The sequence below is a fragment of the Carassius gibelio genome, chromosome B4 (genome assembly GCF_023724105.1).
Source record: "Carassius gibelio isolate Cgi1373 ecotype wild population from Czech Republic chromosome B4, carGib1.2-hapl.c, whole genome shotgun sequence".
Taxonomy (NCBI): domain Eukaryota; kingdom Metazoa; phylum Chordata; class Actinopteri; order Cypriniformes; family Cyprinidae; genus Carassius; species Carassius gibelio.
Genome location: NC_068399.1, coordinates 13321342 through 13334950, shown reverse-complemented (window position 1 = coordinate 13334950; position 13609 = coordinate 13321342). Strand labels below are relative to the sequence as shown.

At 41.2% G+C, this 13609-nt stretch overlaps 1 protein-coding gene across 1 annotated transcript in view; it reads right to left on the bottom strand.

Moving 5' to 3' along the window:
* LOC127956899 (thyrotropin-releasing hormone-degrading ectoenzyme-like) overlaps window positions 1–13609 on the bottom strand; it is a 141993-nt gene that overhangs the window by 9374 nt on the left and 119010 nt on the right. The window contains exons 13-15 of the mRNA XM_052555177.1: window positions 8647–8794; window positions 7327–7424; window positions 7009–7116 (exon numbers count right to left, since the gene is read on the bottom strand). Of these exons, the coding sequence (XP_052411137.1) occupies window positions 7009–7116; window positions 7327–7424; window positions 8647–8794 (354 nt within the window). The remainder of the gene's footprint in view (window positions 1–7008; window positions 7117–7326; window positions 7425–8646; window positions 8795–13609) is intronic.

Below are 13609 nucleotides of genomic sequence, written 5' to 3'. Positions count from 1 at the left end.
CATTCCTCTCTTACTGAGGACTATTTCCTTGCCATTAGACCACATTGTGTTAACACTTTTTTTTTTTAGTTTTATTTCTTGAGAATTACATTTTCTTAAAGAGATCATTTTTCACAGCGGGAATTTGTTACGTTTTCAGGGTTGTTAAAGATAGCAAATTAAGTCAATGCTTCAACTTAAGAAGAATCAGTGAAAAACAACGTGAGTGTATTTATAGATGATTTTATCTGTACGCTTCTGTTAGAAGTTGATCTTTCTTTTGTGGTTTCTTCTGTTCATTCAAAATGTTGAAAATGCACAAGTTATCATTTTAAAGTGGTCATATGATGCTGCTAAAAATAACATTATTTTGTGTATTTGGTGTAATTAAATGTTTATGCGGTTTAATTATTTTCCACATACTGTACACTATTGTTTCTCCTCTATGCCCCGCATTCTGAAACACATTGATTTTCACATGGTTAATCTCTCTGAAAAGTGAGGTGTGCTGTGATTGGCCAACTGTTCAACACATTCAGTGCAACATCACATATCGCGGCCTTGAGAGAGCAAAGGTCGGAGTCCGAGAGTGAGCGGCGGTGCAAAGTTGATGTATTTCTTCATCAACCAACATGGTTCAGCTCCAGGCATGACGACGCAGATATCGTCCTTCGTAGTTTCGCTTTCACAGTGAAATGCACAGCGTCTATATGACACGGCAGAAGCGGCAACAACAATACTATAACAATACTATAATGAGAATAAAAGGTACACCTTATTTCTTTGCGTGAACATCTGGGTGGCGTTATGCAAATCTTCCCACATGCTGTCATAGAGATGTGGGTACGTGTTAAAACAATCCGTTTCAGGGGGGCATGGATGAGTCCTAACTTTTATACAGAATATGTCTTTGGATTTGAGACTTTAGTCTTTGCAACTTCACAGATCTTCTTTATTCAGCAAGAGTTTGTAACACTCCAAAGAGAAAGGAAAATTTGAAATCACATCAAATAAACCCTTTAAATAAAAAGACACTCTTAGATGGACCACTTTTGGTTCAAGTGATCTTCTGCTGTCTGCAATCACAATCACATTCTTCTGTCACAGTGATGTCCATAATAACACCAGCTGATTTGATTCCATGATCTTTAGTGAGATCATCATTTAAGTGCTAAAAATTTGACCCAAATCATTACTGCAGGCCTCCTATAGTGAGTCACAGTGCAATATATAGTCTAGCAATAAATCGGTCACAAGTAAGAGCCCTCTGTGGACCCTTGATATCGTCTGGTTATAAATCTCAGAAAAGAATAACCGTCTACAGTAGAGCTACACAGAGACAAATGCATCTCAGGCTGCGAGGCGATGCATGTAATATTCGTACAGGAAGAAGAAATAACATTAAACCTCTGGAGGAGACGCAGAGATACAGTGACTGAACTTTTGATTTGCTCAAATAAAATGCAATAAAGACCTGCTAATTCTGGATGAGCCGTTGGAGCCTCTGGGATTTTTCCATGTAGAAATACAGAAAACAGCTCCAGTAAGATATGAAATCATGTCAAAACCAATTAAAGCATATAGACTGAATTTCCACACCTGTGAAAGTGATGTCTTGTTTATTACTGCCACTGACAGAAACAATGAGTAAATTCAGGAACACAACTTAAGAATAATATTTGTGACATTCCGTTCTTTTCCTATTGTAACCTGAATATAAAGGTTCAATTTTCTCAAATATTTGCGACAGTGGAGGAGTGATAAAAGGCTCATATGAAATTTTTCAGGGAACGTACAATATGTCTTCCAGACGCTTTTGTTCTTGATGCAATGTATAAAGCTTTTTATTTATTTATTTTTGTGTGAATTTTAACATTGTATTTATTTCCAATAGGGATTAAAAAAAAAAACTGTTATTAATTCACTTAATTCACTATACCAAAAATTCAGCTGGATTTAATTTAACCGGTCTTTAATTTCAGTTTTCTTTTTTAAGGCTGTGGTTTCCTGTTTATAATCAGTGAAGCACATGAGATGGATTTGTCAGCTGTGACATTATCATCACCTAAACCATTTAAAGACATAAAGGTCAAACACATTCCTCTTTTATGATTGTGCTCATCCCTGAATATCAAGCTGAACAGATTCTTTTTATTGTCCCAGTAGGACTGGAGGTCATTTAAAAAAGGACAGTGAAGGACACATTTGGTGGGTCCAGACTCCAGCAGTCAGGTAAAAGGAACACAATACAGTTATGACATATTCATAAAATGCAAAATGTAGTTAAAATTGTCAAAATTATACACAATACTCAGTATCAAATGGATGGTATAACTACAGTAATCACATAAAAAAATGTAGAAGAAAGGCAGGTTACTCTCTAGCAGATGAATTTCAGAACTAATTTCTCACCATCTGTTGACTTTGACAGACATACAAGAGAAACTAAAGCATTTTCATTCTGGACGAAAAGTATCTGCTAAATTCCATGTAACAAATCTTAGATATGAGTGTTTTCACGAGCTCTAACTCTCTGGCAGTGGATAACACTAACCTGTCCACATGATGATCTAGCAGGAGGGACTGTGTTCAGTACAGAGACTTCCTGACTGTTCAGACCCGATCAGAAACCTCACACTGGACTCCACGGGGTAATAATTACAGAGCCACTGTTAGAGCAATTGAGCAGTTTCAGGCCAAAAGATTGGAAAATCTTTGACTGAGCAGGTCAAACACTGACTGAATTCGACTGGGTGTGTATTTCACATGTTGAAAGCAGGAATATTTGGCCAAAAATCTTTAAAATTGAGCAGCCTGCTATCATTACAGTCATAAGCCTCATCACATTATATGAAGCCATGGTCGATATGTAACACATTTTATATGTAATAAAGAATTTGTGTGTGTATTTAAGGTCTGTCTGTCAATTTTAGGCTCAATTTTGAAGAAGCCAGCTAGCAAATTTCAAATGTAACTAAGGCACAGGTAAGGCTGGGAAAGACTTAGCTTTATCCTGGCCACAGATCAGAAATTAACGAGGGTTTGGGACAAAATGCTACCAAATTGGATAAAAATGCAGATTAAATTAAGTATTAGGCCTGTCGCAAACAAATTGAAAATGGACTGAAAAGTGTTAATTGCGGCATTAAATATAGATCTGCTTATCAGTGTTGCTCATTATTACCTATCACTTATGATTCTGCTTAGTTTATGAATGCTGTGGCCAATCAGAGGCGTTCAGATAAGTTGCTAAAAATTAGGTTACATACTTTCAGCAATACCATGGAGTTGGTCCACCCTTCCCCTTATTTGACTGAGGTTGTCAGTGTGCACTATTGTAACGCCACGCCAGCAGAGGGAGCCTTCACCTCAGTACTGACTGTTTACCGCTCCATGTGCTTCTACAATCATTTCCTGTTATGGACTATTGAACACGAGTTAGCGTGTTCATACTTTGCGAAGTATTGGCAGTTTACCTGCCTTATCAAGTGTTTTCCCATTGATTATTTGAACTGCCTGTATGTGTATGATTCTGCCTTTTCCACGTTCTTGCTTCTTGGATTGCCCCATTGGATTTACTGCCTGATTGGATTGATGTTTGTGTTTGACCTATTAGCCTGTCTACTTGTCTCTGCCTATTGAATTCTCCTTGTGCTGACTCTCTGCCTGGTTTAACAACTCTGTCTGTAAGATTCTTTCTCTAATAAACTTATATTATAATACTGCCTCAGCCTCCTCGGTACAGAATACTTCACCACAACTGATTCCAGTGGAAGTTACAAACATGCAAGCAGCATTCGCTTATCAAAGGGAAGTATTAAAGGGGTACCAAGATCAATTGGGAAAACTTCAAGCGGTCAACGAGCACTTGATGAACTACATACAGTCTCTCCCATTAACCACGCCTAGAGTGGTGAGTTTTGCATTACCCAATAAGTTTGATGGTTCTGCTGATTGATGTAGAGACTTTGTTCGACATGTAAAAATTTATTTAGATAACCAAGAAGAAAAGTTAAATTCTGACGATAAAAAATGTGCCATCATGATGTCACTGTTGTCTGGAAAGGCAATCGACTGGGCTGCAGCCGTTTGGTAGACAAAGATGTGATTTAGACAATTGTTTGACTACTTCATTCAACAATTACAAGAAGTGTTGAATATCCTGCAGGGGCCAAGGATATCTCAACCCAGCATCTGTGAATGTCCCAAGGTAACAGAACAGCCGCTGACTACGCCATTTTGTTTCATACGCATGCTGCTCGGAGTGGATGGAATGATGTTTCTCTCAAAGCTGTGTTCCAGAAAAGCCTCAACGTTGACCTACAAGCAGAATTGGTATGTAAAGGAGAATGTTTATAGTTTACTGACTTTGTCACGCTCACTATCAAGATTGATAATCTAATGAGACACACCCCACGAAGAAGGCATATGAGAGAGATTCCACCTGTTACCAAAAGTGTTACTCAAGCCATACTTACATCTACCACCAAGTTCATTGAGGAACCAATATAAGTGGGTTTTGCCAAACTTTTGCCAAAGGACTTAGGCCCTGTATTGATTATAGAAGACTGAATGATGTTAATGTTAAATTCCGGTACCCCCTGCTACTGGTTCCTTCAGCCCTGGAACAGCTCTGTGAGGCACGAATATACACCAAACTCGATCTACAGAGTGCATATAACTTGATTCGAAATTAAGGATGGCGACGAATGGAAAACTGACTTCCTCACCACTAGGGGGCACTATGAGTATCAGGTCATGCCATATGGATTTGCCAATGCACCAGCTGTCTTCCAGACCTTCATTAACGAGATCTTGGGGCAGCTGTGGGCAGCTGTGGCCTAATGGTTAAAAAGCTAGACTAGTTACCAGAAGGTCGCCGGTTCAAGTCTCGGAGTTGTAGGTGGGAGGGAGTAAATGAACTGGTTCTCTTCCTCCCTCAATACCCATGGCAGAAGTGACCTTGACTTGAGCAAGGTACTGAACCCCCAGTAGCTCCCCGGGTGCTGGATCTATAGCTGCCCACTGCTCCGGGTGTGTGTTCACGATGTGTTCCCTTCTCACTGCTCTGTGTGTGCACTTGGATGGGTTAAATACAGAGCACCAATTCTGAGTATGGGTAACCATACTTGGCAAATGTCACAACTTTCACTTTCACTTCAGAGACTTGTTGAATCAGTATTTAATTGCCTACATTGATGACATTCGTATATACTCCAATTCAGAAGCAGAACACATTAACCACGTCAAGATGGTCCTTACTTGGCTCCTGAAGAATCTCCTGTACGTCACGGCAGAGAAATGTGAGTTTCACGTCAGGCAGACATCATTCCTCGGTTAGTCACCAGGGTGTCAAGATGGATGAAGCCAAAGTCAAGGCAATCACTGAATGGCCACAACCATCCACCGTCAAGGAGCTTCAAAGGTTCTTGGGATTTGCTAATTTTCTCAGACTCAGGAATCAGAGCTGTGCTCTCCCAACACCATGGCCAACTAGGTAAACTGTATCCCTGTGCATTCTTCTCAAGAAAACTTACATCAGCTGAAATAAACTATGACATTGGAAATAAAGAACTACTGTTCATCAAAGCAGCAATTGAGCAATGGAGACACTGGCTCGAGGGGGCAGTCCATCCTTTTCAGGTGGTCACCAACCACATGAACTTAGAATATATCAAAGGTGCCAAGAGACTCAACCCACACCAAGCACACTGGTTTCTCTTCTTCACCAGATTCCAATTCACAGTGACCTATCATCCAGCAGCAAAAACAGTAAAGCAGATGCTCTTTCCAGGCAGTATGAGCTTACCCTTCAATGTCCAAAGATGTCACTGCTTATGTAAAAGCCTGTCAGGTCTGTGCTCAATCCAAGACCCCCAAGGAGTTACCATCAGGACTTCTCCAACTGCTGCCCATAACCCAACGTCCTTGGTCTCGTCTCTCCATAGACTTTGTTACTGACTAACCTCCGTCCAATGGTTTCACCTCAATCGTAGTTATCAACGATTGATTCTCGAAGTCATGCCAATTGATCCCCTTGAAAGGACTCCCCACAGATTCTGTAATGCCACGTTGCAGAGGGAGCCTTCACCTGAGTACTGACTGTTCACGGCTCCCTGTGCTTCGACAATAATTTCCTGTTTGGGACTATTTAACATAAGTCAACTTGTTTATACTTTGCGAAGTAATGCCAGTTTACCTGCTTTACCAAGCATTTTCCCATTAATTATTTTGACTGCCTGTTTGTGTATGATTCTGCCTGTTTTCACGTTCTTGCTTCTTAGATTGCCCCATTGGATTTACTGCCTGATTGGACTGATGTTTGTGTTTGAACTATTCGCCTGCCTACTTGTCTCTGCCTATTGGATTCCCCTTGTGCATGTTGAAAGATCGGACTGCCATTTCGGTACTGACTCTCTGTCTGGTTTAATGATTCTGTCTTTAAGATCGTTCCCTAATCAACTTTTGCAAATGTATTCTAAAACTCTCTAAACCTCCTTGTTACAACTATATATGTGGTCTTTCATGTGTTTGTTGGCATGCTACAAACTGTTTGGCACAAGCACACATGCACACACACACACACACACACACACACACACATGCAAAAAATAATAAATCCTAAAAGCGGGGCTAACACAATATCAAGTGTAGAGTAAGAACTCAGACCCACAATCCTTTTTATTCTCTGTTATGGTCATTAGTCCCTGCCGGTTGCATGGTGTGTTTGACAATGCGATACTGCATACATGAATGTGAACATTGCTGTGGGAGGCAGGGAAAACAAATTAGATGAACAAATGTGTGTTACCATGGACACTTGGAATACAGCTCCTACTGTATGAATCTTGGCAGGGTTGAACATAAAGAACAATAGCCAGTCATATTTTGCAATATATTTGTATGATTTTAGCAATAACAATTATAACATATCTTTTGTGAATGTGCATTACATAAATTTTCTCTACACCAGGTCACACCTGTGTGTAGGTGTGGGTGTCATTGTGTAAATTCTCTAAATTTGCTCACCTGTTCTTGTTGCTGGAAATCCAGTCTGAAATGAGAGAAACAGCCTGTCGGTGACAGTGTTTGTTTCCAAAACTGCAGGCCAGCATCATTACCTCTCTCTGTAGCTCTCTAAGGAAACAATGGGAAGGATACCAACAGAAAAGTACATCAGCAGGAAGTTAAAGATGGAGGAAGGAGGAAATTAAAAATTAAATACTACTGAGGTCATTCCCATCTCTGGGGAAGAAAATAACTGACTCACACTTTGCAATTCGGAGTCCTTACTTAGACCACATATCTGTAATATATAATTCAATAAATATGTAATTCAAGACTCACTCTGTCCGATAAGCCCCCTGCATGAAGGAGCCCTGAGGGGAAGTGGCTGGCCAGCCCAACTTGTGATACTTTGGTTCCACCAGTCTTAGAACATAGACCTAATGAAACAAAATTAAATGAAGCAAAACAACAAAACAAAAACAGCAAAACAAAACAAACAACAAAATGAAAAGTAAAGCAAAACCAAACAAAAGTGCAAAACAAAACACACAAAAAACTATAAGTATGGTTGCCATGTTGAGACAAGGATTTAAATTATTATAGTTTTTTTTTTATTTATTTTTTTTATCATGTACAGTTCAAGTGTGTGTGTTTGTGTGTGTGTGTGTGTGTGTGTGTGTGTTTTGACTCGCCATACGGTTGAGGGAAATGTCGCAGCAGGTAATGTCATGGCTAATTTAGCATGACTGCTTTCCTTCATGCCCTCTTACTGAGACAAGTGAATGATCGCAATTAGACCTTGCTATGCCGCAATTAAATCCTTTACACACACTTACACAGATAAGAGCACGTAAAAGCTTATAGAGGACATTGTTTTTCATAACATAGTGGACCTACAGCTGACTAGGTGCCTGCAGCTTTTCAAGCTGTTACTACAGCAACTAAATGAGGTATTCTTATTTCACCATTAACCTCGGTTTGACGATTAGTCATACTGTGTTTGTGTGTGAACAGGCCAAAATACACTGGCCAGCACACACACACAGACAGAGGGGTTTGGACTGACAGGTTGAAACACCTGATCACAAGACTGAAGGCTCCTGAATAATCTGCTCAAGCTCTTTTCTCGAATTACATCCTAAACATCTGCTCTGTCTCACAGTAAACACAGTAATGGAGAGAAATAGAGAGAAGATGCTATAAAATTCATCACACTCTCACTGCCGACACTAAAGGGTCATCCATTACAGAGGAGGGGCAGAAATGACTCATGCGCACAGAGGGATTGTGGGTAGGCGTTTGAGTGATATTTTGAACAACAAAGTGATTAATGAATATGAAAGCAGGTGGACGGGTAAGACAGGGAATGTATGAGAAGTAGTATGACATTTTGAACATTAGCTATGGTGGAGATTTGACGGACACTGTTTTACTACATATGAGTTTATAAAATGCTGCAGCAAACAGGCATTGTTTCATGAAATACTGTATTTTGGACTGCTGTTTTGGATGATGATCAGAGAAAGTTTTGAGTTCAATCTGTCTGGTGGTGAGTCGAGTCATCTGAGACGTGCTTCTAGATATCCGCCGTGTCTTTCTTATTGCGCTAGTCAAGGTTAAAATAAAACAGAAAGCAAACTGATCTGAGATCAGACTCACGCTGAACAGGCTGTGGTCTTCAGTGCGGTCCAGGAGTTTGTCCAGCTGGTAAAGAGCTCGACTAGCAGCGTGCCACGGCAGAAACTCAGTCTCCTGAGACAAATATGAGATCATCTGCAGGGGGACGTTTTGGGGCAAATACCCTGCTCTAGAGAGAGAGAGAGAAAAAAAGGAAAGCATGAGGATCAGACACATATTTCCATATTTTGCATATTTTCCCCTTGGAAGACACATCGTTAACACTGGATTACAAACAGTTCATTTTGTTCCTAATTATTCGTTGAGAATAACTGCCAGGCATTTTGCCTTGCGTTTTGAGTCTGTAATAAACAAATCTCCATATTCATCGGGAAGAAGGAGGCGGGAACCGGCGCACAATCAAAAAGCACTTTAATAATCAAAAGTAAATACAAAACGGCGCACCAGCCCCTCACGGACGACTGGTGCGCATAAATAAAAGCCAAACACATAAACTAATGTCCCAGGCCTGGTCCTCTCTCGTCCTTCACGGTCGTCACTCCAGTTTTATATCCTTCCATCTCCTACGTGGGACTCGATACTAGCGGTGGGGCTCAGGTGTAGCTCATCTTCAATCACTACACCTGGCCTCACTCCTTGTTCCCACGCCTCTCGGCCCCGCCCCACTCGCCACATACCCCCATCGCCCCTCGCAGGCCGGGGGGTACTCCCGAGACTGCGCTCTACTCCCCCCCCCCCCCCCCCTTCCCTCCGGGGGAGACCGCTCACGGGGACCTGCGGGAACCTGGGGGTAGGACAGACGAGGCGAGAGAAAAGGAGATGGAAGGAGGAGCGACAGGGACGAGAGAGGGGAGAGAGGAAAAAAAAAAAAAAAAAATCCGGTTCCCAGACGCACTGCTGCTCGGCCCTCCACCGGCTGGGTGATCTCCTCCGCGGTGCCCGGCGGTGGCACTGGACGGCCCTCGGCGGACGGCACGACACTCCTCCGCCGCCCGGTGGACGGCGACGGCTCCTCCGATTTTGGGCAGCGGCAGGAGTCCCCCGTTCCCTGCCCCTCCGGATTCCGTCACGGAGGCGGCAGGCTCCGGCCCCCTGGCGAACGGCGCCGACTCCTCCGCTCCCTCACGGACGGCAGCCGCCCCTCCTTGTCGTGGGCGGTCGGCAGCGAGCTCGCCCGTCCCCGGCAACTCGCTCCAGCCCACCGCCTCGAGCGTCCATGGCGGCACATACCTCGCCAGCTCGAGGGCACCGCGGATTCACCACAGCGGCGAGGGATCTTCAGCAGCGCGTCCCTCCTTCTCCCGGGCTTCGGCACCACTGTAATAAACAAATCTCCATATTCATCGGGAAGAAGGAGGCGGGAACCGGCGCACAATCAAAAAGCACTTTAATAATCAAAAGTAAATACAAAACGGCGCACCAGCCCCTCACGGACGACTGGTGCGCATAAATAAAAGCCAAACACATAAACTAATGTCCCAGGCCTGGTCCTCTCTCGTCCTTCACGGTCGTCACTCCAGTTTTATATCCTTCCATCTCCTACGTGGGACTCGATACTAGCGGTGGGGCTCAGGTGTAGCTCATCTTCAATCACTACACCTGGCCTCACTCCTTGTTCCCACGCCTCTCGGCCCCGCCCCACTCGCCACAGAGTCATAATGTGCTGTAAGAAAAAAAAAAAAATAATAAATAAATAATTTCTCCTGTACGGCTACAGTCGTGTTCAATTTGCATAATTCCATAATACATAAGTTATTTTCTAAAACACAGACATGAGCATTAACAGCACATATTCACTGTAATTTGGAGCGGCACATCAAGTCCCAGATGTACTCCAGCAGGACCTTGGGCTCTAGTCAAATGAGACTGTGTTTCTAGGCCACACATCGGTACCTCCTCCATTTATTTTAATTTCATATTTCCTTCTGACTTGCCCTTTAGTCTTTTAGAAACTCTCACAAGCCTCTCATGAGAGTGGGAAAAAAAGAGAAGTGGCTGACATCCTTAGAGCAAAAATAAAAGAGAGAAGATAATTTCCAAGAGTCTAGAATCCAGAGAATGCTTTGGTTTTTGCTAAAATACACACCTTTGGCCACCCAGAATGCCTTGGCACCGTTCTTGAAACCCAAACATCATGAGAATGAGTTTTGCATACCCACGCAACACTCAAAAAATCGAAAACATCGAGTTGAGATCATATTTATGTTCCACCTGTGCTGCTGAAGGCCTTTCTCTGACTCATAATGTAGGAAATGAATCTTAATTTCTCACAATTTCATGCAGGGCACATTAATGCTCCCTATCAGAGGTCAGACGAAAAAGGAAGTGATCAGACTCATTAAATTCCCGCGGACAGATTCACCCAACACACATTTAATTGGGACATTAATCACAGTTACTCACAGACACCCACTGTTACCCAAGGAGGGTTTTAACATTTTCAGGGAAACTGATTTGCATTCACATTAGCAGGAGACAATTGAGGATGAGAGGAACTAAAAACAAACTATTTCCATGGTGAAGCAGCAAATGAGTTTATAAATGAATACCGTTTAACTGAAAAGAGTTTTATCTCAAGGTGTTCAAAGAGGTTTGTGTCTGAGATCAGGAACCACGCTCTTCTTCCTTTTCAACAGTCTATTAATATATGTGACGAGTGGGGCGGGGCCGAGAGATGTGGGAACGAGCGAGGCCAGTAGAGTGATTGGGAAATGAACGACACGAAAACAAAACAGCGCATCAGCCCCTCACGGACAACTGATGCGCGGAAATCAAAAGCAAAACCTAAAATAAAATCCAGGCCTGGTCCTCTCTCATCCCTCACTATCGTCGCTCCAGTTTTATATCCTTCCATCTCCTATGTGGGACTTGAGACCGGCGGTGGGGTGCAGGTGTCGCAGATTTCCCAATCACTCTACCAGCCTCGCTCGTTCCCACATCTCTCGGCCCCGCCCCACTCGTCACAATATATTACAGAAGGAAGGACAGTTTTCAAATCAGATATCTTTGCAGTAATAACTCATTAATAACTGATATTCAGTGCAGAGCTGAAGCATAGTAGCTGCTCATTGGGCAAGTTTTCATTTCTAATAATTCAACAGTTTGAGGTCAATAATTTATCTATTACCATTAACACATAAATATGTGTTTAGGATGCAGTCTTGACACAAAGAGCTTAGTGTGTTTCTCTTTGAGATTCAACACTTTAAAACTTAGTAGCCTTTAAATTACTATAATTATCAAACATTAAAGTATGCTTCTTCAGAGGAAATATAAAGCATATGACATGATGGTTGTCATTTATATTTAGAGACACTTCCATCATTACCACATTCCAACAGTAGCAGCTGGAATAAGGTCATTTAGTTTATCCTCTCCATAAAAAAAATTCTCTTTTCTTTTTGCATTATTCAGCGGAAATATTCATTAAAAATAAAAGAACACAACATGACCATAAAACTATGATGAGGCACTGACGTTTTCCCTGCTGTAAGTAAGCACAGTAATGAATGAGTTGATCACTCCCATGCTTTTGACACGTGAAATCACACACACACACACACACACACACAGTCAGTGAGTTGAAAATAAGAGTATGTGGCTCTTGAACACAGAGGGAATTGTTTTAACATGATTTTTAAAATCTAAATTAAAAAGCTGTTTCATTTTTAAACAAGGCAAATATCACTGACATTAGTAACATATTAGTCTCCTAAATAAATAGTTATTCTAAATTGGCCTGTAATTGTAGCTCATTTAGTCAGAGCTTTAGCAGAGCATTTCAAAAAGGCCTATTAAGAAACTCTATAACTATTGTGTCAAAAGAAAATAATCTGAAAAATCTCATATATTCTAGCACCGTTCTTTAATTCCTTCTTGCTGTTGTGTGAGAAATTACATAATTGTCGACAGGAGTTTTACAAGTGCCACAAACAAACCTTATGCCTCTACGGCAACAATCTGCTGATACTAATATCAGGTTAGAAACAGATTGGCATTTCTACAGAAGTGTGTGCCAAGACAAGTGATCGCAGTAATAACAGCAACTGTTAATTGCTTTAATTTAGTTTAAGTAGAACTGAAGCTACACTCAACGTAACTGCTAATTTAACACTATAATTTGTTGATTTATTGAATGAATGAATGAATGAATAGAGGCACACACTGGTAAAATAAATATTTGTAAAATTGTAACTATAAACAGCTGATCACTTTTTATGAATCGACAGCCTGTCTGCTAATCTTCAACGTGTTAAAGCATTTGATTTTATTTTCCATACTTATTAATAAGAGAAATTATCAGAAATGCTACTCACAAACAAGTCTGAATAGTTTTGAATCTTGTTTCGAAAATATATATATATATTTTAACCTGGGGGCTTGTTGATGTTTTGAACAGCTGGTAACTTAAAAATGTTAGAAGACAAAGTGAAAAAGTACATTTTAAACCCTGATTAACATATTTCCTATTTTTCTTCGTTGTGCTTTTGTTTTGTAATCTTTTAGTTTGCCTTGTTTAGTTCCTGTTCTTGTTTCCCCTTGTTAATTGATTGATTCCACCTGTGTCTTGTTAGTCTTATTACGCCAGAGCTGGGAAGAGTGAACGTTCTAATAACTCTTGAGCTTTAAAGATGCACAAGCTATGCAATTACCCCAGTTATTATTTTAATAAATTAACAATGCACTTAAAATATCATCTTTATTCTCAAACTAGGGTTCACTAACACCAGCTTCTCCTCCATTGATCCAGTGATTCATAATTATAATAAAGGCTGACTGAGCTTTGTGAGGCAGTATTGATCTGTGAGTGAATCCCATGAGCACCAGGGGCATTTAATTATGTATCATTACTGAAGGCATCAGCACCCGTTCAGTTTCCTCAGACATACCAGCACTCTTCATCATTCCTGTAATTTACAGAGAAATGAGACATTTTACATATTGTGATTAATGATAATGCTGTTTTTAATATGCAGGCTGGCAT